This window comes from Stegodyphus dumicola, chromosome 7 (genome assembly GCF_044657685.1).
Source record: "Stegodyphus dumicola isolate Sdum_Otavi_A_Nest chromosome 7, ASM4465768v1".
In the NCBI taxonomy this organism is placed as follows: Eukaryota; Metazoa; Arthropoda; class Arachnida; order Araneae; family Eresidae; genus Stegodyphus; species Stegodyphus dumicola.
The window spans coordinates 97,735,283-97,762,817 of record NC_140774.1 but is presented as its reverse complement, the minus strand read 5'-3'; the positions used below and the strand labels follow the sequence as shown (position 1 = coordinate 97,762,817).

Genomic DNA, 27,535 nt, shown 5'->3' with positions numbered 1-27,535 from the left:
AATTAAGGACTTTAAAGGACCAAAAATCGATTTAAAAAAAAGTTTGATCTTTACATTATGGTAACTTGGCGTTTTTTTGGTGAAAATTTGGCGACCAACTCTCTTACAGCAACCCTCTATTTTTTTTTCCCGCCGCCATTTTGTCTTCACGAAGTAAAGACATGTTTCTTTTCTTTTTATCTACTGAACACTTCTTCCAAGAATCTACTAGCCGAATTACACTTATGCTAGAAATTTTATCTAACAAAACTGCTTAATCATGACAAATATTCACTGCAAAATTGGGAAAAAGTGCACAATACCATACTCCTTACGCGTTTTTCAAAATAACACATACACATAAACCATGTACACGCCGACTTATTTTTACTTAAAAAGACATCCCAGAATTGCACAAAAATGACATTGCGCACACTCTTCACTATATCCATGTACACTGCTTTTTTCTCATAAATTACAAAAATTTCACGAAAATACATGACAATTTTCTCAATCTTTAAACCCGGTAAAAAGAACATATATGAAATTACCTCATCGCAAAAAAGTATTTACCCTTTCCAAATATGAACATTTCCACATATAAAATAAATAAAATATCCAAAAACTTTTACCTCTAAATCATCTATTACATTATACACGTCACCAACGATTTCATACCGCAAGCATTACAAATACTTAGTATCAAATATTTAAATTATTTCCATACACGTTTACTTCAACTTAAACGTGTACCAAATTCCTACAAACATAAAATTCACAAAATAACTAACATTTAATTAAAATATCACTAAACCATGTACACGTCGACTTATTTTTACTTAAAAAAACATCCCAGAATTGCACAAAAATGGCATTGCGCACACTCTTCACTATATCCATGTACACTGCTTTTTTCTCATAAATTAGAAAAATTTCACGAAAATACATGACAATTTTCTCAATCTTTAAACCCGGTAAAAAGAACATATATGAAATTACCTGATCGCGAAAAAGTATTTACCCTTTCCAAATATGAACATTTCCACATATAAAATAAATAAAATATCCAAAAACTTTTACCTCTAAATCATCTATTACATTATACATGTCACCAACGAATTCATACCGCAAGCATTACAAATACTTAGTATCAAATATTTAAATTATTTCCATGCACGTTTACTTCAACTAAAACGTATACCAAATTCCTACAAACATAAAATTCACAAAATAACTATCATTTAATTAAAATATAATTAAATTCAAAAACACTACTTAAAATATAAATGAGCACATACATTAAATTAATACATACATAAATACCCATTTTGAATTCACTTTAGTTACGGCCATGGGATCCAAAAATTCACGAATACTGTTTCACACAACACAGAATAAAGCCAAATACAAAATTTCCAGATTTTTTCCTGATTTCCTCCCTTTACCGATTAAAGAACCGTAATTCGTCCATTAATATCACATGACATATCCCATGATCTCTCATTTCCCTCACACAAAATAATGCGTAATCGGAACTGAGTACTGCTCACATTATTACCAAAGTCCCAGGTAGTAACCTTTATCACCTCCAAAATGTCGCCAAACTACCAGTTACCATACTGTAAAGATCAACCAAAAAAAATTAAGGACTTTTAAGGACTCTTAAGGACCATACGAACCCTGCTTCCCTAATGACCAAGAGAGTTGATCGTGGCCTGCTACTTCATAATGACCTGTAGTTGCACAAATCTTGATGCAGACGTACAAACAGTGTTGTGGTTGATATCTCTTGGGGAAGCGTTCTCGATAAGTGGCTTGTCCATTACCCTCAGCTATTCCATACCCTAAGTTTTCAAAAGTTTTTTGTACAGGGCATGTTTGGAAACTCGTATACTTACTACTCGTATAAACTTGTTCGTATAGCATAATGCCTACAGTTCGAATGAGGCAATCTCCTGTACAGCACCTCATGGCGGCATACAATGGCATTTTTGGGCAAGTGTTCCTGAACAATTCTTAATCCTTATGATATGCCTCACCTCTCCCGGAAGTTTTCCCAACATTTATGACACACCCTGTATATGAAATTTTAAATAAGGAACTAAATGAAGCAATTTATTTCATACAGCAAAACTAAAATATTTAAGATTCTAAGTTTGTACTATAGCTTTTTGAACAGCTACATATATAAGTATTTAATATTTTGACATCAAAATGAAATTCTGAATTTGCTGATATGTTTAAAATGATCACTGAAACAAGTCTTAACTTTTTAAATGTCTGAAGGCAATAAACATGCTATATACATGAACTAGAAACACCCAATTATAGGTAAATTAAATCTCCAATCCATTTAAGCAAAACAATTTCAATGGACAAGTTTGAATTAACATTTGCAAACGTATGCTGATTTTATTTATGAAGATGAATTAATGAAAGTAATTAAATACGAGAATTTCTCACCATATTAAGCACTAGCTGTAAATAATTACAATACATGACTGAATTTATATATAAAATAAGCTATAGCTTACTCTTAACACGTTGACTACCATAGCACTTTTCGGATTCCAGTCCGAGAATCCAAATTGATTTAATCATATTATATTATTAAAAATACAAATTATGATTCGCAACAACCATTAAAAAGTTAACAGGATTTTTTTTTTTTTTTTTTTTTTTTTTTTTTTTTTTTTACAAAAAAGGATCCTACAAATTATCTCTTAATCAGCTTTTGTTAAACAAAGCTCTTCGCAGAAACCCACTAAGAGTCTATTCGTACAGACACGCTTCGACTTGTCGCCTGGGTACAGCTAAAACGAGTGCTAAGCGAGTTAAGTAACTCCTAGCGATGCAAAAGTGACAAGTCAAGAAACTACGAGATAACTCATATCGGGTGTCCTGAAGAAGAGCGCTAATACGAGTTATCTCGTGTTGGGCAGTCAACGTGTTAAACAGTGTCTCAATACACTGATGTGCAGTAAAACTCCATGGGATGTTGTGAATTTTAAAAGACATTTCTTGCTATTTAGAAAATCTTTACATAGTTTCAAAACTCTGCATAGCATTTAATTCTGAGACAGGCTATTCCAAATCCTCACCACCTCCATAGAACGTTTAGCCAGTTCTTTTTGCCCTTCTGCAGTAACCAAGATAAGAGAAACAGGAAACGATGACAACTTATCCTTTTAGAAATGTTATACAGCACTAATACATCCCGTTTGATTGTAAACTAATAAGATTCATAACAATATAAAAGAAAATAAATGAATAAATAGAATAAATACATATACATATATGAGATCTCTCCAATATATAAAATAGTACTTACGCTATATATAGCATAAACTAGTAAGTAGCTATATAAATTAGAACTTTGCTACAGTACTATATACGGTACATAAGCACATAAAAAATTCAACATTTTAAGTGCGAAACAATACTGAATTATGAAATTTAAAGTAAATTTTCATAATTTTTAATAAGTACTTCTATTTGACCATTTGAAAGTCATCTTCAATTCATTAAACAAATTCAGCTAAGTCATGAAGGAAAAATTAACATATTTACCATTTGTATTATCCCCAAACTCATGAATATGGAATCCATGCAGGCCTTTCGAAAGTGGAGAAATTTCACCAGTTATTACAACAGGGCTATCAGGAGACTAAAAATTAGACATTACATTATATTAAACGATAAAAAACTGAAAAAAGGAATGGTAGATTTTAAAAGAAAACTTAATTTCCAAATGCAGCACAGCTGTTTTTAATAATTTTTTTTATACGTTAGGAATATTCTACTAATAATTGGTAAGGAATTTAACTGCTAAATATCTAATCTATGCAGTAACAAAACAAGTTAATATTTGAATTTAACAGCATGTAACAATGATAACTTAAAATACGTTTTCCTTTCTCCGCAAAGTAAAGGTATTCCATTCTCAGACACACGCAGGAACATAAGAAGTAATATAGGAGGATAAGGAAGAACGTAAGTTTATGATTTTGATACAACGCATAATACAAAATTACCTCTTGAGTAAAGTGCACAGTGCCCTTTACTTTTTCTCCAACTAAAACACACACTGCTTTCATATTTGATAAAATTTTTGCAGAAATAGGCAGATACTACACTATTTATCGAGAAATTAAGGCGAGAAGCACGTTCTTGTTATCTTCGAACACTTACAGAACAGGAAGAAGGAAGACTCCCCTTATTGGATGAATGACGACCGCCGAATAGATTACATAATCAAAATCTGCCGGTTAGGAAGCGCCAAGGTTCTTTAATATTAATAGGAAGCGCTTATAACCTCTTAGGTTTTGGGCCAAAATATGGACAAAGCCGGTTAGGAAATACACGCAGATTCGCACATGTACTTTAATTATTCGTATATTTTGTTTTTATTCATCATAAAACAGTTTTTAGCACTACTATAAATATGCTTTATTGAGTTACTTTTTCTGTCATTTGTGAGCATAGTAGCATACATATATATAATTAATTCATATACGGAAAGTTTAAGAGTGTGTTTAATATTTCATTAAATGGATGATAATTATGGCCATTAATAATAATGATAATAATAAATCTTGCACAATAGCAAAGTTAAGACTGAAAAGTCATACTTAAAAGCATCTAAATACCAAAAGAATTGATAAATTGTCTTCTGAATATCTCAGACATTTTATCTATAAGAATACCTATATATCTATAAGACTTAATATTTTTATAAGTTAATATTGGAATTTAGCAGCCTTGCGAACTGGAGACGAGAAACGCGATTCTAATAATTATTAAGCTAGTTAAGAGTGGCAACACAAAATAAGAATAACATATGAGGTGGCAACTGCTAATCCAAATAGTTTTGATTTGTAATTGGTTTCCCTTTGTATAATTTTTCTATTTCTGTTGTTATTATATTATAAATTCACTGTTAAAAGTAGCAAATCATGCCGAAGAATAAGGGTTAGTATTGAATTAAAAAAAAATTTTTGGGGTCGTTTCCTAATGCGTAGTTTTCCCTCTTTAAAAATTTCCATTTTAATATTTTTTTTATTTTATGAAATAAATTGAAATTGCTTGTATGAAAACAAGTGTTCTGAAATTATGTAGTATTTCTTTAGGAAAACGGATTTGAAAAATATTGGCATGCTTAAATTTGTAAAAACGTTTTAGTGAAAAGCAGTTGTCAGTCATCCATGAGTATGTAGTTAAAAATAATAAAAGGTATATTTTATAGTATAATATAAATATAACATAAGAACACTGATGAAATTTCACACTCATTAAGTCAAGGGACAAAAGTATTGATATAGTTTAAAATAAACTTGTACTGTAGTTAATACTTTGTTGTGAAACCGTGGTTCTTAATTATAGATGTATCTCTGCTTTAGCATAACGGGTTTAAGTTTTAGGGCTGTTTAAAATGAAGATTTCTCTCAGTTTTTTAGAAGGTTTTTTGGGTTTTCATCCGCAGAGAACCCGTTGGCGCCGTTGCATTTTTACTCGCCAAGCTCGCCGTTCATTGACGATTAGCCGATCCGTAAACATGATATTTTGTAAACGTGATTTTTAGTGCATGTAAATTCAAATTAGCAGACAAAACAATATATTAAGCATATGGTAGTAAAAATTCACAGATAATAAGCATGTAGATGTAAAACTAACCGGTTAAACGTGATATACGAAAATAAATGTGTATTAAATTCAAGTTAGCACAGAAAAGAATATATTAAGCATAAGACAATATATAAGGATTTATAACGGAAATAAAAATTTATTTAAAAATATAAATTAGTATTAATATACTGAAATTAACCGGTTAAGCGTGATATACGAAAAAATTTGTCATAAATTCCAGTTAACACAGAAAACAATATATTCCTTACACCAGCAGTGGTTTGCTAATTTTGATGACCATGGTGATGCATCAAACTATCCTGACATCTTAGATAATCAATATTTTTTATTTCAATTTAATCATTTATTTATGTCACACCTGCCATCCTCTGAAAAGTTATTGTTAGAAAAGTATTAACAATATGTTATGTTGTTAAAATTTTACTCCATAAAAATTGATTTATTCTCATAATTTTAGATGACAATAACCAATAATAAAAATAAAAGCATTACTTAATTATTTAAAATGCACATGCACATTTTTTCGGTCTACGAAATCAAATTATTTTAGACTCATGGTTCTTAGAGCTGTTAATAATTAAGAATACAACGTGAACAGCCGTGTTACAAATTAGCATTCACCTCTCCTTTCACCCCGAACCGAGAACCGGCATCTATCTACGAAAATATTTCTATCTATTCGTTGTTAAAAATTCAGAAAAAATAATAATAAATAAGAGAAGAATAATATAAATCTGCAAATACGAACAACGACAGTCTTAATTCAACAAAATAAACGCAAGAGAATGGTTGCAAACTTAGAACAAGCGAATAGGATAAATCCGATGGGTTACCAAGTTTGAACTATTATCGCCAATGTTGGCGATGTTTACATTTACCGGGCTCTCTGCGGAAGTGCTTCAGGTTTTTTAATTGGTCTCAAGATCAATATGAATTCTATCATCAACTTCTTTGGATACCTATTTTGTCCTGTAATTTTCCCTCTAGCTTTCTGGCAGTAGGTTCTGAAAATTAAAAAAATATTTCCCTAATGTTCTCTGTTATGCATTGTTTCCCTTCTGAAGGCTAGTTTATTGGTAAATTATATTCCCATGATTATTTTTATTTCAGTGTATTTAATTCATATTTGCATTTTTGGGTAAAAGTATAGTTTAGGGTACCCCTTGGCGATTTTTGGCGGTACATGGATACCGATTTTGTGCAATTCTTTGACTCGTTATTTTGGCTTGTGAAGCGCCGATTTTTGAGCCCAAAATCGCCACTATACAAAGCCAAAATAACAAGACAAACAATTGCACAAACTCGGTATCCATGTACACATGGACTTATTTTCACTTAAAAAAACCCCCGAATTGCACAAAAATGACATTGTGCTCTCCTTTGACTTTATCTATCTACACGTCAACCTACTTTCACTTAAAAAAAAAAATCCGAGAATTGCACAAACATGCATTGCGCACTCCCTTTACGTTGTCCATGTACACATTGATATATTTTCACTTAAAAAGTCAAAGGGGCACTAAAGTCTACAATATAGGCAAACAAAAAAATACATAATCTCAATAAAATACATTTTAAACCAAACAATAACAAAAAAGGAAAAACATATTATACATTTAAGCACTACCAAAAGCAAATATTCATTTACCATGATTTTCGAGTTCGCTTCGTACACCCAGAGCCACGTAAAAATCAAAATATCAATCATACTCGAATGACTTTTTTCAAACCAGGTACTCTTTCTGATCGAACACTTCACATAGTAACCATTTGAACCTTTCTTCCTACAAACCCATTCAAATCCATCTAAACGGTTTTAACACCACAAAATGCTTACAAAACATCCCATTATTCAAAATTTACCAAAATCATGCACCCGATTATGTCGCGATAGGGTTTCCATAGCATTCAACTACTCAGGCTACCATAAATGAAACAACAACTTGGCGATAAATCAAACAACAACTTCGCAATAATACAAGGGGTACCTTAAAGTCTACTCTACCCACATTTTTGTATTAATATTTCATCCATTTTATTTTTTCTTGCCTTTATTATTTTAAATATATTTTGTGCAAATTATTAAATTACCAAGATGTGGTAAATGTTCTCTCACACTTAACGTGATTTCACTATTTCTGTTAAATAAGTACCTGCTGACTGTAGCTTTATCTACTGTTGATGTATTTGATCTTTTGAAATCCAGGTCTTTTGTTTGCCCTTCTTTTTCCTTCCTCCAGTGTTCTCCTTGGGAACTGTAGTCAAGACTCATTCATGTGAGGTGCTAGTAGAGTTTTACAAAGTAATTGAGCCGAGTACATTATGCAGCCGGGCACACTGTCAAGATTGTTTTAAATGGGGTCGTAAAAGAGTCCTTTATAGTGTAACAATAATTTATTAACGGGTTTAAGTTACACATGAACATCATATTTAATTTTAAGAATATTACAGAGTGATAGTCATACAACTTAATAGGTTCATCACTTGGCTTTTACTGAGGAGTAAAAATATAACTGTGGGCGCCCCTTGGTGAAAATTACCAATTTTTGGCGATAAAAGGACACCAAGATTGTACAATTCTTTGACTTGTTATTTTGGCTTTGTGTAGTGCTAATTTTTGCACCAAAAATCGCCGTTACACAAAGCAGAAATAAGTAAAAGAATTGCACAAACTCTATCCATGTATAAATCAACCTATTTTCAGTTCAGAAAAAATCAGAATTGTGCAAACTTGGCATTGCACACTCCCTTGACTATGTCCATGTATACATCGATTTATTTTCACTTAAAAAGTAAAAAAAAAAGCTAATTCTACACTAGAGCCTAACAAAAATATCCAATCTCAGTAAACTCCATTTTAAATCGAACATTGAAATAACATAAAATAAATTAATCGTAGCACTACACAAAGCAAATATCCATTTTCATTAATTAGAAATTTCCATGTCTTCAGTCAAACAAAATTCCTTAACAGCATCCAAAAAAATTTCTAAAATTATCTGAACTAGAATCTATATACTGACGTCGCTACATAAATTCACAAAAATAAGAGTAAAAAATATCCTCCTGACATTCAACCAAACACATTTCCTTTGTGCAGACAGGACACTTATAATGGCTACTAAGTAAACCTTCATTTACTCACCAGTCAATTAATACTTTTTTCGCTTTCATTCCAAATTGTACAGAAATTCGAATTCATCTTACCGCATTCAGCCATTTTACCATGTAAATCACAAAATAACCAACATCTAGCACACAAACAAGCCTTACAAATCTTTTCTCGTCATTCAAATTCACCGCAATCACGCAAAAAATGACATTATAATAGGGTTTCCATAGCATTCAACTACTCAGGTTACCATAAACGAAACAACAACTTAGCGATAATTCAAGGGGCACCCTTAAATATACTCTTAACCTACTGAAGTATTTGTCTGGCTGCTCACCTAATGGCACCCTCGTTGATAGAGGCAGTCCAATATAGTTTATATTAACAGTTTATATTAACAGCAGTGTTTATATTGAAGGATTGTTACAATCTCCCCCTCTAGCTCTGCCAACGTCTTGGCAAGGAGACATAATTGGAAGATTTGGGAGCTCTTGTAATATTGTCTCTAGTGTCAGGTATTTTGGTTTCCTGGGCAAGCACCATCCAGAACTCAAGTTCTTTAGTTCTCTTTGAAGCACTGTCAGGAACCTTGAATTCTTGATTAGTTTGGGAATGCAAAGTAACTTTTAGCATGGGAGAAAAGCACGTTTTTGAAAGGTGTCATTGCAGACAAATGGTACGTCTGTAAGAGTTCTGATGATTTATCATGGCTTGATATGAAATAGGAAGTAGGTTTCTGTGTCATTACTAAGTATGTTCCATCACGCTTTGATATGAACAGTGTTTGTACCATCCTTAAAAGCCCTTAGATTTTTTGGAATCAATTTTTGGTCCTTAAAAGTCCTTAATTTTGGCCAAAATTGGTAGAAGGTCCTTAATTTTAATAATCTGAAATTTCTCTCTATTTTTACGACTGTCATTTTGAGTGTAAATTAGCATTTTGGAGGAATATTTTTGGCGATTCACTGACATATATGGTTATCTTTTGAATGGGTTTATGGGTTATAATTTGTTCCTATTTCTAATATAAATAAATGGTGGGATACTCGAGTTTCTAAGCAAGAAGTGAAACATAAGCATTTCGAAATTCATTTTTTCTAATAAAGAGCTCTTAAACAACTTTTTGCTTTTGGGCATGTTAATTCTTTTATTAAACGGTTCTAAATTTGACAACTTATCAACATTTAGGCGATTTTAAGATCAGTTTCTATAGAAAATTTTTTTTATTCCGAGATTTGGGAACTTTCCAACGATTTTTGTAAAACATCATAACATTAATCAATTTCATTAAAACAATGGTAATATATTGAAATTGTAGTTAAAAAAATAACATTAAAATTAAAAATTTTAATTTTTCGCTTTCTTATTATAAAGTTTCATTTTGGCAACTTATTATACAATACTTTAAACTGAAAAATAAACAAGGTATAATGTTATAAAGCACAATTTAAGAAACAGCTCTTCACTAAAGCAAAATTAGCTATGCAATTAATTAAAAAGTTCTTCATTTAATTTTTTCATAGTAAGAGTTTTTCCCATGTAATTTTCTCAGAATTCTCAGAATATTCATCAGTTTTCTCTATAAAATTAATTTTTTCTTTTTTTTTCCCCAAAATATTTCTGGCTTTTTGCTGTTACACTATTAGTAGGGATAATTTTTTAGTATTTTAGACATTCTAACTTGGAAAGTTTAGAAGGAATTTGAAGGCAAGATTTATAGACCCACGATTTTAGAAGATTCCAGAAATATGTGACAAAATGAAAAATGTCTGCATGGTATTAACACATAATGGATGTATTTTACAGAAAGTTTGTGATGAAGATCTTACTTTTTGGCGAACATCTTGAAGAACAACGAAAACATAATATTTGAATGTTTTACTTCTGATACTAGAATCTTTTTCTTAACATGTTTATATTTATATTATGTTATGTACCCTTTATTTTCTCTACTTTTCACTAGACACAAGCATGGAAAGTATCAAAAATGCTTCTAATCGTATCACGTAGCAGGCATTAGTATTGAAAGGAATTTTTTTATTAATAAAGAAATTGAAAAACTTGCGATTTAAAAGATTCATGTAATATGTCTTAATGCATCATACACAGAGCCTGGCACTAGGCATTTTCCCATCTGATGCAATCTCTGTGGATCCTAAATTCTGCTGCCTAGTGCCTTTCTAAATTCTGATACCAATGCCTGCTCTAAATTCTAAAAGTTTTGCCATTTCTAGATTTTGTTCGGTGTGTCACTAAATTCTGAAAATTCAGCCACAACAGCTCTGTAACCGACTCTTACCATACATATTTCATATTACTTCTGAATGTTCATATTACTAAAGAAATAAAATTAGCCACTTTTTTCTATACATTCTAAATGCATTTACGTTTTTTTTTAGAATAACAGAAATCTTTAATTAAATCCAAAAATTCTATGTTGAAGTTGTTGCATGTTGAAGAAAGCAATTGAATACATAAATTATTGTTCAAAAATATGTGCAGTTTTTATTATGTAAATTGCTCAGTTGTTTATGATTTGAGCCTTTACTATAATTTCCCATTTCTATTTCCTTATATGATACAGTTGTTGAGCCAGATTCAGTGGCGTAGCTAGCGTGGGGCAAGGAGGCACATCTGTCCTCGGTGCAGCATCAAGAGGGCACCAAATTGTAATTAAGAAATTTTAAAATGAAATGTTTTGCATTCTTGGCACACAGAAGGGGCTCAAAATCTTCAATTGTCCCCGGGCGCTGAGAATCCTAGCTACGCCTCTGACCAGATTAAATTAAAATTAAATTGTACAATCTTTGACCACTAGTCCACTTTTTTAGTTTGAATTTGTCTGTTCTTGTTCAGCTACATCACCATGAGCTGTAATTGATTTTGTTAATATCAGAACATGCCTTTATGTTTTAAGTTCTTTTTAAATAAGAGGCTTCTTTAAAACTTTGCTTGATACTGTAGTTACTTTCAGACGTAGCGATAATTTGCTTCATGTCTGTCGGAGGGTTTTGGACTATTTAACTTTTACCAAATCAAGTAAATCCTCATAGTTACATTGTGGAGAGATTGAAAGGTTAGCAGATAAAGCATGCAGAAACTAGGAAACATTGATTTGTGTATTGAGACAAATTTCTGAAATTGTTAGAAAAGATGCTTAAAGAGAAGAAAATCGATAAAAATTAGCCAAAATGTCTGGGAAGGTTTCAAATTAAAATGACACATAAATATTTTGTTCAGTGTTGTTGTTACAAAACATGGTACTATTCCGTTTTGAGGACCGTAAAAAAATACATACGCATAATACGTTTACGCATGCTCATTTAATGTATAACGGACGGTATAAGCTAGGCTAAAATTATCTAATTATCTATTTCAGTTAATGTTGCAGATTGTGTTGTTCCTTAATCTTCTAATTGGATCCGGCGTATTATTTTTTGCAGACTGTTAGAGCAATTTTATAAAAAGTAAGCTTGAACTTTCCATTATGTCAAAAAGAGTTTCCGATTCTGGAGCTGCCAAAGGATCTACAAAGTGAAAGCATGTTTTGATGTCCAACAAACAAAAAGTGGAATTACTGCAAAAAATGGATAAAGGCATGAAGAAAGTGACAGAAAGGTTAGTGAAAACGAAAAAATTTTGATTGCAAGTTAGTCGGCACAGCAATTACAGGACTTGAACAGCGGAACTTTGTAACTGAACAAGAAATTATGTCTGTTTATAGAATTAAATAGAAAGTATTAACACAGAAAATGAAGCAAACAATGAAAGAAATGTTTAATGAAGTAAACAAATAAATATTAAGCTTTTTTTTTTTTTTTTTTGTAAATTTTGATACCCTTTAGATCATAATTGCTCTTTATTTCATAAATTACAGTTTCATATTTTTAATTTTATAATTTCTGCATCCCATCTTACCAGATTTAAATTGATGATCTACAATCCGGGAAAACCCCTAATCCGGAATCACCGAAGTCCCAAAGTGTCCGGATTAAAGACTTTGTACTGTATAAAATAAAACTTAGTACTCCTCAATTGATTAATAGGAACATAAATTACAAGCTTTTGTTTAAAACCTTATCTGGCAAGATATATTGCAAAATAATCATAAAACGCAAGTAGAATTTTTCTTTACCTCTTTTTGTTTTCTAAAATGCGCTCAAAACATTTTTAATAAAACATAATTAATTATAATATATTTTCTAAAACACTGATAATCATTATTATTAATATTAATTTGTTGTTTTATTCAGTATTTTAAAAAGCAAAATTTGAAATTTTAACAGACATAAAACCACTCAGCAGCTTATGCGATTTCTTCTCTTATTTTAGCCATTTGTTCTCGTATACGAGTTGCATTTTAAATTAATTTATGTGCATTTTAATTAGTAAAGAGTTTAATGTTTGTTCCAGCACTATTTCAATAATGCTACAGTCACAAACTTGATCACTTTCATTACACCACCTCTTTCTGTTCGTGTCCAATCACAGATAATTTCAATTTTTGAATAAGCATAGCAAAGTTGACTGATAATGCAAATAAAATGATTTCCTGAGCTCAGTATAAATATATAAACTTGCCAGTTTAAAGGCAAAAAGAAATTTTTTCCAGCTTTAATTTGTATTTAAATAAATCAGTATATACAGTCAAAAGTCTTTAATCCAGACTCGTTGGGACTTCGGCAATTCCAGATTATCGGTTTTTCCGGATTATAGATCATCAGTTTAAATCTGGTAAAATGGCATGCAGAAATTATAAAATTAAAAATATGAACCGTAATTTATGAAATAAACAGCAATTATGATCTAAAGGGTATCGAAATTTACGAAAAAAAAACACCTTAATATTTATTTGCTTATTTTATTAAACATTTCTTTCAACGCGCGCATTACGCATAGTCGAAATTAGAAAATTGCAACCAGAAAATTATTTGATGTGTATTCGTGATATTTATAATGACGATGAATTTGATTTAAATCATACCAAAGACTGAGTACAACAAGATGAAATACTATATTTAGTAAGGAATTATAAGTCAAATAAAATAAAAACATCTGCCCTGAAGATGAGGATAGTGCTGACAGATCAACTTCCAGTTCATTGCGTGCCCTCCTCTCCCTGCAGAGCAGCGTGAAATTGATAAACAGATTTCGGAATGGTTAGAGAAACAAATCACCTCTCTGTCACTTTCTTCATGCCTTTATCCATTTTTTGCAGCAATTCCACTTTTTGTTTGATGGACATTGAAATATGCTTTCGTTTTGTAGATCCTTCGGCAGCTCCAGAATAGGAAATTCTTTTTGACATAATCGAAAGTTCAAGCTTACTTTTATAAAATTGCTCTAACAGTCTGCAAAAAATAATAAGCCACATCTAATTAGAAGATTAAGGAACAACACAATCTGCAACATTAACTGAAATAAATAATTTTAGCTTAGCTTATGCCGCTCGTTATACATTAAACGCGCATCCATAAACACGTATGCACATGCGTAAAGGTATTATGCATTTACACATGCGCAGAAAGTTTGTAGCTTTGAGGTCCGGATTATAGATCATTCCGGATTATGGACGTCCGGATTAAAGACTTTTGACTGTACACATAAACAGAGTTTTTTGGTAGAGTCATTTAATTACACTCCTTTTCATTTACACTGATTTTTAGTAAGTTACTGAAGAAATTAAGAAGTTGAAAGGGAAAAAAAAAAAAAACAGAGGGGGTGTGGCAGTTAAAGGGGTGTTGAAATTTTTAAAAGCTTTTTTTATAGCATATATTATTGTCAGATTATTTCAAAATTTCTCTTTAGTGTTGTAAGAGTATTAAGGTACTTTTCCAGCAAAAAATGGAAAGTCGGTAATTTCTTTGAGTTTGGGGTACCGAGTCCCCTTAAGTGTGCATATTTAATATACACTCATGTCCATAAATTAAGGATAATACAAAGTCAGGCAAAGGAAGAGTTATAAGCAAAACAAATTTGACTTATTTGTAAAGCTTATTTATTAAACAAAAGGTAAAGAGCTATATGTTTGATATTATTAAAAAAATTATCGAGTTTCTTTCCCTGGAGCAAATTACAAAAAAAAAAACCTATTTACAAAAAACCAATATTACATGGTTGGTATGATTGTTAATACATTGTTTGTCTCCCAGACGATGCAATACAGTCCGTACAACGCCTAGGCATGCTGAGTATCAAATTACCGATCTGATCTTGGGGGATATTACACCGCTCAAAAAGCAATGCTCTCTGAAGTTCCGGTAGACATGTAGGAGGAGGTTGACGGGCTGCAACTCGTCGGCCAAGCATATCCCTCACGTGGTCTACTGGATTCAAGTCTGGTGAGAAAGTTGGCCAGTCCATACGGGTGATATCCTGCGATTGAAGGCATTCGCTTACGATGTTTGCACGGTGAGGACGGGCGTTGTCATCCATAAACACAAATTATGCGCCCATGGCACCCCGAAACAAACGTACATGTTGTTCCAGAATGACATCCCGATAGATTTGGCTTTTCATGGTTCCAATTTGAACATGCAGGTCAGTTCTGGAACCCGGAATAATTCCACCCCAGACGAGCACTCCTGCACCACCGTAACGGTGTTGTTCAATGATGTTTTTTTGGTGGTAACGGGTACCTGGAGCTCTCCATATGAAAGTCCAGCGAGAATCAGACTGCAAGCTAAACCTGCACTTGTCGGAAAACATCACACAAGCCCACTGTTGCGGTGTCCACAATGCATGCGCTCTACTCCAGGCTAACCGCAGGCGGCAGTGAGTTGCAGTAAGTGGAATGCATCTGACAGGTCTACGAGCATATAGACCAATCTGCCCTATGCGTGTGTACACGGTCTGCCTTGAAATTGTTGTACCAGTGGCCGAAGAGAGCTGATAAGACAGGTCTGAGGCTGTGCTCCGCCTGTTTCTTTTGGCAATAACTGCCAAATACCGGTCCTCATTCGGCTTTGTAACTTTGGGGCGACCTGTGGTGTAACGTCTACTCACATTACCATCATCTTGGAATCGTTGCCAAAGCCTGGAGATGACACTCTGGTCAAATCCAAGTTCCAACTTCCAGTTGGGTACGCCCACATTCCAGACAGCCAATAATTCTACCACGTAAAAAATCATCCAAATGCGTCCTTTGTGTCATAAATATTCGGTTATTGCACTGAAATGTTTATAAAGCGCCTGCGAACAATTTTACTTCTTTGCCTGTATTCCTTATATATCACTCTCTTACACCCTCGTCATTGTGACGTACCATCGGTGTCATCTGGTTACTTCCTGAAATTTGCATATGATTCTTGAAGATATGTGTAGTGATTTTACAGGTGATATGTTTATTTTAGAGTTCAATTTCCTCATGACTCCGAATTATCCTTAATTAATGGACATGAGTGTAAATAGCCAATAGATTGTGCAAATGGCAAAGTATGTACTTTTATAATATTTCTATTGAGAAAGCAAAAAATAATCATTATAAAATGTAGTGGTCGTACTAAGTTTTTTGATTGTTGTTTAGATCAGTACTCTGCAACCTTTTCTCACCTGCGACGCACAAAAAATCTTTCTGGAATTTCGTGGCACACCAAAGAATTCCGAGTTATCAAGGAAGTGCCGAAAAAATTCAAGTGCTGACACACTTACAATCACACACACAACCACACAACAGTGAAATATATAAAAACATTTAAAATAGACATTATTAAGGAAAACAATTGTCATTGTGTATTAAATACATGATAAAAAATTGCAAAATGTCAAATACATGTATTTGATTGCGGCACACCTATATCCTACTCATGGCACACCAGTGTGCCGCGGCACACCGGTTGCGGAGCACTGGTTTAGATGATACATGCTAGTCAAAAGTTTGAGAACTGCTAGTCTAAACCAAGAACACATTTGAAGGGAGGATTGGAGTTCCTTGACATTTTCGGGAGGTGGCATTCTCTGGATAGAGAAAACTTTTTCTGGATCAACTTTGATTCCTTTTCGTGTGATCCAAAATCCCAAATATTTGACATGGAAAGAAGAGAAGTGGCACTTTTCTCTGTTTGTATGAAGTTTGAAGAGCAAAAGTCTTTTGAAAATAGCTTTGAGATTGGAAAAGATTGGATTGAATGATTCTGATAAAACGATTATGCTGTCCAGATAGGTGAGGGTTAGGATGTCCTCAAGTCCTTGTGAAAACGATCTATCAATCTCTGGAATATTACTGAGCCATTTCAAAGACCAAAAGTCATTCGTAAGAAACAATATGTTCTGAAGGGACACATGAATGCCGTCTTGTCTTGATAATCAGTATGAACCTTCGCTTGGTGATAACCTGCACGAAGATCAAGGGTTGATATGAAAATAGTTGGTTTTGCTTCATGTAACAGGCCATCCATTCTTGGAAGTGAGTAGGAATCCGAAACTGTGATCGCGTTCAATTTCTGGTAATCTATTCAGAGGTGTACTATTAGGTTTCAGTATTAAAACAACTGGGGATGCATAAGGTGATTTGCATTCTTCAATTATTCCTTCAGATAATAAGATAAGAGCATGTCAATTTCATGCCATTATTCATTCTGCATCGGTGGTTCAGTAGTAGAATGCTCGCCTGCTACGTGAGTGGCCGGGCTAGCTCAGTCGATAGATCACAAGACTCTTAATCTCAGGCTTGTGGGTTTGAACCTCTCGGGGTTGTGGGTTTAAACCTTGCTTTGGGTGCCAATTATAAGGGAGGTTGTTTTGGATGGGGTCATAAAAGAGCCCTTTATAGTGTAACAGTTTATTAATAGGTTTAAGATACACATGGACATCATATGTAATTTTAAGAATATTACAGAGCATGAGTCTGATACAACTAACAGGTTCATTACTTGGTTTTTACTGAAGTATTTCTCAGGCTACTCACCAGAGTTGCTACAGTTAGTCCAACATAGTTTATATTAATAGCAGAGTTTATATTAAAGGATTGGTTACAGAGTTTAATTACCATAAGATATTGGCTTAGTATCCATCAGATATTTTAATGATGTAATATTAATATAACTACAGTAAAACCGTCTTGTCTTGATAATGTGGGGGTTATGTTCCATCATATTAGAGCGTTATACGAAATAGCATTAAATGAGATCATCCATCATGTAAATAATCGGGTTAGGTGAAAATTGGTATGAAATAAAAAAAAAAAAAAATTTCAAGTATTTTGTTATTTAAGTTGTATGTGAGATGTCAAGAAAAAAGGGCATTCCAGACATAAACGCTGAAGTAAAATATCACATTTGATTACGAAATGCTATCAACCATGAAAATTCGACAGAGATCTCGCTAAACTTGCATCAGTCATTCTGGCAGAAATTTGAAGGAACAGATTGCTTTTAGTTAATCAACATATAACATATACATATAGTTAATCGAACTAAAGTTTGAGTTTGGATATAGAATATAAAAAAGTTGCTTGTGATAATTTTTCATGTTGTAGCAAATGTTTATCCATTTTCATATGAATCACAATTTTTTTTTTTTTTTTTTTTAATGCCAGGATCCCATAAATTTGAAAATACTCTACTGCATGTTTTTCATTAAAGACAAATGCCAGGTTTTAATAATTTGTTAAAAAAATGGTATTGAAAAGCAGAGAAACAGCAATTGACTTAGTTATAGTCAATTGTGTTTAAAAAAATTAAACTGACTTGTCAAGAATTAATTGGGTTCAAAGCATTACATCACACTTATTCATTATTGGTGCTAAATAGCATTGTTTGGCAACAATTTATGTTTGATTCAAATCATAGTCCTATTCTTGCTTTATATTGGAGCTACAATTCTCTTATTTTGTTAATTTTATATTAAAAAAAGTTTCTAGAATTCAAAAATATTCTGGTTATTTGAGCTTTTTGATTAGTTGAATGCTAAATAATTGCCTTTTACTGTACTAACATTTCTAGTGGTGGAATAATATGTAAATACTCATATTATTATTTTTTAAAGTACTGGTAGTTGAATTTGTGCCCTTTCATGAAAATTGCCTCGTATGTTCATTTTGAAAAATAACTAAATTTACATTTAATTATGTAATCATTAATTATTTAACCAGGCATTAAAAGACTTTCAATATCGTGGGAGAGATGGCCTCTTGTAAGTAGATCAGTCAGCTGTTGGTACACATGTACTATTTTCATACAAGAAGTTATAAATTATTTCATATTTGGAATAATTTTATTGGTATTTATCAGTAAATTTATACTACACAGTGATTCTTATGTGTGAAAGTACATAACCAGAACTGGATTTATGGAGAGTTGAAATGCAGTAAAATGTTTTAATTTATAATCATTATGAATTTCTGTGGATGGCCATAACTTTTGACACAGCTCTGTTATAAGAGGATCTACTTCTTATCTTCAGTCTTTTTTTTTTAAGTTTTTTAAGTTCTTTTTCTAATTCACTTACTTTCCTATTAAACTAGGAAAGGGAGGAAAGAATAGAAGGCGGGGAAAGAATGAAAATGAAACTGAAAAACGTGAGTTGGTATTTAGGGAAGATGGTCAAGGTAAGCATTGACTTCTTTTAATTGTTAATTCTATAATTTAATGCACCTTGAATGCTCTTCTCGGAGCACATTTGTTATGCATTAAAATTTTTTTGAATATGTACGAGGGCTATCCAGAAAGTAGATTACGTTTTGGAATAAAAAATTAACAAAGTATAGGAAACAAATTTTATTATATACAGATGAAAGCCACACTCAAATACTACTTTTCTACATAGTCACCATACAAATTAAGGCATTTATCGTAGCGATGTACGAGCTTGGAAATTCCTTCGTCGAAAAATTCGGCCGCCTGCGCCTTCAACCACTTCGTTACCTCTTCTTCTTTTCGCTGATGATTTCGTGCAACAAACTTCGCGAAATTTGTGGAAAACTCAAAGAAAGTTCCGTTATTGTGAAATTTCGATTTTCACGGACTTTAGCATCGACTTTTTCGAGAAGTTCGGCGGTCACTATGCTGGGTCTCCCACTTCGATCTTCGTCGTGAACATTGGTTCGGCCATTTTGAAATCTTATGACCCACTGACGCACTCCACCTTCAGTGATAATGTTGTCCCCATACACTTCACGAAGCTGCCGATAGATTTCTATCGGTTTACAGTTTTTTGCAGTCAGAAACCTTATTACTGAGCGCACCTCGCAGCTCGCGGGATTTTCAATTAACGCAGACATTTCAAACCGTCACAGTATCTGAACGGAGCACAGCACGAACCTCTCACTAGCACGGCTAGATGCAGACTGAGCTGCGCAACGCTCTGACCCCAAGATGGCCGCGCTAGCCCCGCCCCTAGCGGACACAGACGGAAACGTAATCTACTTCCTGGATGGCCCTCGTACAATATATATTTTCTTCTGTGTATTATGTGCTAAATTTTTTAAAAATTAAAATATTAATAAACATATAATGATGAAAACAATTTTTCATCATTTGCACATGTTTGCAGAATCGATTATTAAATTTTTTGCTGTTTCTGTAATTTTATACATTTTTAGCAAAATCTATAAATATTTATATTTAGATCATTGAAAGTGGATTGATTATAAAAATAACGATAAATATGATTTAGTATATTGGAATTTATAAATATGGTATGCAAATTATGTTTTAAAAGAAGGGGAGGAGGTATTTTGGTATTATTTTCGGAATGTATGTTATAGTGTTATCAGTAAAGAAATCTAGTTATCATTTTTACAGGAATACATCATTTTTATTTTCAAATTAGTCAGAATTCTGTAGTGTAAAAACTGCTGAGATTTGTACTTTTTAAAAAAGCTAGCATGCATGTTGGTTTTTTTTTTTTTTTTTTATATAAAATTTAACAGTCTATTGCAGTGGTTCCCAAACTTCTCGACTCATTAAGCCCTTTTAGAATCGTTTCTTGTATGGAGACCCTTAGGTCTATTCTATATCTTGCAAGTTACTGATGTTTAAAAACAGCATTACATAAAAAAAAAAAAAAAAAAAAAAAAAAAAAAAAAGGCAAAAATAGTGCAATTTAAGCTTAAATTAAGAAATAGCTTTTAAAAAAATGTTTAATGAAATACCTGTGGTTGCAATTTTGTGCATTTTTTCAGTTTGGTAATTGCAAGTGAATGCCCTATTCTACATTTATGCAGATTCTCCGTATATTGTTTTGGTACCTGATAATGTGAAGAATCCCGTTTTATAGCAGTGTGTAATTGAGAAAGAAGTAGTACCAATTTTGGTTTCTCTGACAAGATTTTGAATTCATCTTGTATGCAGCCAAAGCTCCAGTAGGTTTTTGTTTTTGAAACATGATATTTAGTTTGCTGTTAGATGTTAAATCTATCAAGATATCCCCCCCTCGCCCAAATCCTGCTATGCTACCTCAACATGGCGGGGTGTGTGTCACTGGGCGGAATGGGCGAAGCACGTCGAGAGCATAGCTCCTGGTAGCGCCACCTTAGGCGTGAAGGCCGTTCCAACATGCCCAGCTAAAGCATAGCAGGTGAAGATGCTTCTGGGGATTACTGTCTCGGTGATCCAGTGTCACAATCCTGGAGCCCCAGTGATCTCTCTTCCTTTTCTGCCTCCTCTCCTCTTAACTGCAATTTTTCCCATTCTCCTTCTCCTATGTGGTTTCCTCTTCCAAGGTTCGGGCTCGTCATAAGAAACTGGAACAGCCTTGTCCCTAGTTCTTCGAGTTGGAAGAAAACTGCCCACATATTTGCCGTGCGTGGAGACCCGTGTCACTGGAAAGGTGGGTCCTGATAGTTGAGGGGCGAGATATTGTACCCAATACACTGCTTTGGCCTCTGCTTCAGTTAAACGGGAGGCACCTTGTCGTCCTCACGGGTGTCAATCGTATGGTCACTAGTCCTTGTGTCAGTGGCTTGGGGACAAGCTCTCGGTAGTACCTGCTTTTGGGAAAGCCAACAGTGGGACTTCAGTTTGCATATAGGTCCGGCTAGCCCTGGCGTAGGAATCTGCGTCCCCTTGTTGGGCTCCATGATGGGTGGGGCTGTCGGACCCGAATCTTTCTCCATTTATATATGAATGCTATGATACCTTCCTGCTCCAACAATGTACCCGATACTTCAACTGTGACCAAAAGACTAAGAAGCGATATAGAAAGCACTGTATCATATGTACTTTGTCCACATTTCTTAATTATAACCAGCTCTGAAGAATTGAAAAAAATTTCACTCTTTCTAATAAAGAAACATCTTTTGTCTTCTCTAGGAGAACTGAAAAATATTAAGAGACTTCGGTCTGGAGACCTTTTGATAGAAACTGTGTCCGGAAAGCAGTCTAATAATCTTTTGAAACTAACTAAATTAGGACAAGCAGACATTGCAGTTAAGCCACATAACACTCTAAATTCGTCCTGAGGAGTAATCTCTGAAATAGATTTACTGTCAGTAACTGAAGAGGAATTTGTTAAAGAGTTGCCAGATCAAAATGTGTGTGGTGCTCATAGGATCAAAATATGGAAAGAAGGTTATCTCATTCTCACTAAACATGTCATACTTACATTCAAATCTCCTAACCTGCCTAAAACATCAAAGCTGGATACCTAAACTGTTCAGTCAGGTCATATATACCAAATCCAATGCGTTGCTTTCAATGTCAGCGCTTTGGACATGGAAAGACCTCTTGTCGCAGTAGCCTCATGTGCGCTCAATGTTCCATCGTAGGCCATGCTAGTGAAGGCTGCTCTGCTGCCCTCTTGTGTATAAACTGTAAAGGCAAGCATCCAGCTTTTTCAAGATCATGTTCGAAATGGTAGACAGAAAAACAAATTCAAAACATTAAAGTTACACAAAAGATATTTGCAGAAGCCAAAAGACTTGTTCTCTCTAATCAGCCAAGAACTTATAAATCTTATGCATCCGCAACAAAATCATTCAGATCAATATCAACGCAAACCACAATAACTTCACAGACAAAAGAACTAGCAATGACAGAAGATGCTAGAAACCAAAAATTAGGGAAAAAGGCCTGATGTTGAAAGTAGTATGCCGGTGACTGCACCCAAAGGAAAACAGGATGCCCAACAGAATAAACATAGAGATGGTATCAAAGAGAAAAAAAAGCAAAAACCCAGGACCCCCAGTCAAAGTTCCATTGCAAGCATGAGTTTAGGACGCCTAGATGACTTAGACGAAATGGACATTGCAGAAAGGTTATCCCTTCCGAAACGCCCTTTGCCTCGAAAGTCAAAACAACAACACCGCCAAAACAAGCATCCATAATGGGTACATTTATTTCGTGGAATTGCCGGGGTTTTCTTCAAAACCTGGATGATATCAAGGATTTAATAAACATGCATCAACCTGCCTACCTTGCGCTTCAGGGGACCTTGTTAAAACCAAGCAGACATGCTAAGATACGTAGATATACCACAGTAAGAAAGGACAACTCATCTGTGGATCGTGCCAATGGTGGTGGGGGCCGTATTGCCTCCAACAATCACTCATACACTGCTCTCCCTTTGGCAACCTCCCTTCAAGCTGTGGTGGTTCAGATTAATTTACGTTTTTCAATCTCTGTATGCACCATTTATTTACCCCCATATGAGCATGTTGATCAGCGAGAGTTGGATAGAATAATAGAGCAGTTCCCAGAACTGTGTTTGCTTTTAGGTGACTTTAATGCCCATTGTACCTTATGGGAAAGTAGGGAAGCTAATTCAATTGGCCGGCAGGTCAAAAAATTAATGGAAGATCATTCTATTTGTCTCCTTAATAATGGAGAATACACTTACTTTCGTCTGTCAACTAGAACATTTCATGCAATTGATCTGGTTTTTTTGTTCTCCGTCTCTACTACCTTTCTACTCTTTCAGTGTAGGGGAGAATCTCTACGATAGTGACCACTTCCCAGTCATTCTAAATATTACAGGAAAATCAAAGATCTCAAAACAACCACACTTACATTATGATAAAGTTGATTAGGATCTTTTTGCATCTTGTGCTGTGCTGATTGAAGAAATAGTTATTGATGTAGACATTAATACAACAGTAAAAATGATCTCTGATATTATTGTACAAGCAGCTGAACTCTGTATTCTGAAGTCCTCGGCAAAGTTCCCTAAACCCTGGTGGAACAGTGATTGTCATGAAACTTTGAGAGAGCAAAAGAAAGCTTGGCGTATCTTTTGCCGATATCCGATACTGGAAAATCTTCTTGCCTTTAAAAAAGCTAAGGCGAATGCAAGAAAAGTGAGGCTGAAAAGTCAGAGAAAATCACGAGCAGCCTACGTATCCACTATTACCTCCTCAATGTCTAGCAAACAGTTTAGGGAAAGAGTCCGCAAACCTTCTGGACTATATAATGATTATTCCTTTTCTGTTTTAGAAAAAAACAGAAATGTTATAAGCACTAGAGAAGAAATAGCTGATGCTTTAGGTGATACATTTGCTGCTGTATTTGGGAGTAGCAATTACTCAAAAGATCTTCTGCCCACAAAGATGTGCTTGGAAAGGATTCATATCGACTTTTCCCATTATAATGTGCAAAATCTTATAATAAAGATCTCACCATGTTTGAATTAAGAAGTGTAATATCTTGCACTGATAGGACTTGCCCTGGTCCTGATGGCATAAGTTATTTGATGATAAAGCACCTGCCCTATGAATCTCTAGTGGTCCTGCTTGCTCTTTATAATAAAATATAGAAGGAACAAATTTTTCCAACTGCCTGGTCCAAGGCCTTTGTTATCCCTATAGCAAAACCCGGCAAGGACCCGAAAAATCCTTTAAATTATCGCCCCATCGCTCTCACTAGCTGCCTTTGCAAGATCATGGAAAAAATGGCAAATCGCCGTCTCACCTACTATCTGGAGACTAATCATTGCCTATCGCCTTACCAAAGTGGTTTCCTTAAGGGAAGATAATGCCCTGTTTTTAGAAACTGCAGTACACAATGCATTTGTGAAAAGAAATCATGTGGTTTCAATCTTCTTTGACATCGAAAAGGTGTACGATAGAACTTGGCAGCATGGAACTCTTCATGACTTTTACAGCACTGGATTGTGATGTAATTTACCCATTTCATTCAAAACTTTATGAAGGACTGCACTTTCCAAGTCAAGATTGGTTTGTTGTTTTCTCAAGTATTTGTACAGCAACAAGGTGTACCACAAGGTTCAGTGCTCAGTGTCACTCTTTTTCAGCCTGAAAATTAATTGCATTTTAAGAGAACTTCCTCCCACAGTGCATGGTTCCCTGTATGTTAATGATCTGATGGTCTATTGTCAAGGTCAAGATATGAGATACATTGAGAGACAACTACAAATTGCTCTAAATAGAACAATAAAGTTGTCCAACAACAATGGTTTTAAATTTTTTAACCAGAAGACAGTCTGCGTGCACTTCTGTTGCAAAAGAAATCTACATCCTGATCCAGAGCTGCATCTTGATGGCTCTTTGATCTGCGTTGAGCCAGAAGCAAAATTCTTTAGGACTTATATTTGACAGAAAGCTCACTTTCCTTCCGCATATCTTAAATCTAAAGAAAAAATGTGCTAAAGCTCTCAACATACTGAAAGTCCTGGCCAATACTTCATGGGGAGCAGAATGTTGTTCTATGCTCCATATATATAGAGCTTTAATCCAGACTTTTATAGAGTTTCAATTTCAGACTTGACTATGGCTCTGTTATCAATGAATCAGCAAGACCTTCTGTGCAACTGAAATTGGATCCAGTCCACCATCAAGCACTATGGATTTGCTGTGGAGCCTTCATATCATCTCCAGTCCAAAGTTTATATGTCATCTGTTCTGAACCATCTCTGGAATTCAGACCCAAGCAATTGTCCATCGAATTTCATTATAAAGTAATGTCACAGGCCGAACATTCTGTCTGACTCATGACATCTGATCAGTACTGGCATCTTAACCAAGCCCGTCCTTCATGTATCCCATCTTTTGATCTTCGCATTCACTCATTGATTGGAGAATTCAACCTAAATGATCTGCATTCCAAAAGCTTTGACCTTTTCAGTATTGCTCTCTGCCAAGAAGTGAATATTCACCTACTTAACATTTTTGGAGAACTAAAGAAGAGCAGTGCCAATGATGTCCAATATCGACAAATTTTCTTAGAGCATAGAAGCAGTCATTCTAACTATAAAGCAATTTTTACTGATGGCTCAAAGAATCATGATCATGTTGGGGCAACTTTTGTTTGTGATAAAGAAATAAAGAGTAGTAAACTTCATAAAGCTGCATCTGCGGAAACTTTACCATTTTGAATTCCTTAATCTAGGCAGAATAGCAGAAAGTTCACCATCTACTCTGAGTGCTCTGGGCTCAATAAATACAAATACCAGCCAACCCTTAGTATTAGAAATTTAAAAGGCACACCTCTGTTTGAAAAAACTCAGGTTATTATATTGCGTATTGCTGGGTGCCTGGACATGCTGGCATCAAAGGCAATGAACTCGCCCATATCGCAGCAAAATCTGCTGATATTACCTCTGAAAATGATGTCCCTTTTACAGACATACGGAATTACATCAGAACAAAGATCTTGTCCAGGTGGCAAGAACTCTGGGAATGCCAAACTCTGAACAAATAAAGGCAGGTAAAACCCAATTTGGAGTACTGGGAGTCGAGAGGGAATCGGAAGGAGGATGTACTACTGACTAGCCTACGAATTGGTCATTGCAGACTGACACATCAGTATCTCTTGAAAGGAGATAATGAGCCTATTTGTGGCACTTGCAACGTTCCCGTTTCAGTCAATCACATTTTAACCTGCTGTCCTGCTTCAGATTTCATTGGAAGAAACCCTCACATCAACCTCATAAGATTTTTAAAAGACATGTCTTTTTACCATATGATTTGAACTACACTTTATCGTGTTCTACCTGTTGCTAGAGCATTTCTCAGTTATTTCTCCATGCCTTCATCTCATTGGAAGAAACCCCCACATCAACCTCATTAGATTTTTAAAAGACAGCTCTTTTTATATGATTTGAAATTATTTTCCTTTTATCCTGTTCTACCTGTTGCTAGAGCATTTCTCAAGTCATTTCTCCATGCCTTCAATATCATTTCAGGTTCATTTCATCAATTCATTTGATACAGTGTGTATGTGCATGTTGAATTTTATTCACCATTTGTCTGGCGCATAATAACCCTTGATATTTTGTACCATTAAAAAATCAACCAACCTATCAAGATATCGTATTTCATTGGGTTTGAGTTGGATAGTTTTTTTAAAAAATTATTTTTAGTTTTGTGTATGTTGAACACATTCAGTACCCAATTAAAGTCATTTCAGCATATTCTCGTAAGTTAGAAAAAATTTCAAGTGAATCAATCTTTGAGATGTGCCTGAACATTTTTATGTGTTTTTTCTTGAACGTTAATGTTACTTTCTTCCCAGAAGATTTTTCTAAAAAGGATGCAGTCATTGTCTTCTTTTCCTACTTTAGTCAATACCTGAGTGTCTGTTAAAAAAGTGCATTTTGCCATTTACAGTGTTATGGTCCATTAAAAATGCCACTACCCATGCAAGCTGTGTTGTCGGATAAATCAAAGCTTTTCCTCAAAACAGTCACCTTATTTCGATGTGTAGCTGGAAAGACTCACAGGGGCTTCTTGAGTCTGCTTTTATCACGTCTGCTTTTAAGAGATCATGATTTTATAATAGTTTATTTTCTTTATTAATAAACACTTATTTGCTAATAGCTAAACCTCATAAATGAACAGAAAACTCATGGCAGAATATCACTAACAAATCACAATTTTATCGCTATGAGCATTCACAGTGAAGTGAC

At 34.1% G+C, this 27,535-nt stretch overlaps 2 protein-coding genes across 2 annotated transcripts in view; one reads left to right on the top strand and one right to left on the bottom strand.

Moving 5' to 3' along the window:
- Sod1 (Superoxide dismutase 1) overlaps positions 1 to 4,212 on the bottom strand; it is a 39,681-nt gene extending 35,469 nt beyond the window's left edge. The window contains exons 1-2 of the mRNA XM_085820622.1: positions 4,014 to 4,212; positions 3,550 to 3,646 (exon numbers count right to left, since the gene is read on the bottom strand). Of these exons, the coding sequence (XP_085676748.1) occupies positions 3,550 to 3,646; positions 4,014 to 4,076 (160 nt within the window). The 5' untranslated portion in view covers positions 4,077 to 4,212. The remainder of the gene's footprint in view (positions 1 to 3,549; positions 3,647 to 4,013) is intronic.
- Positions 4,213 to 4,794: 582 nt separating this feature from the next.
- LOC118199841 (eukaryotic translation initiation factor 1A, X-chromosomal-like) overlaps positions 4,795 to 27,535 on the top strand; it is a 59,694-nt gene continuing 36,953 nt past the window's right edge. Inside the window, exons 1-2 of the mRNA XM_035371699.2 lie at positions 4,795 to 4,950; positions 19,200 to 19,283. Of these exons, the coding sequence (XP_035227590.1) occupies positions 4,935 to 4,950; positions 19,200 to 19,283 (100 nt within the window). The 5' untranslated portion in view covers positions 4,795 to 4,934. The remainder of the gene's footprint in view (positions 4,951 to 19,199; positions 19,284 to 27,535) is intronic.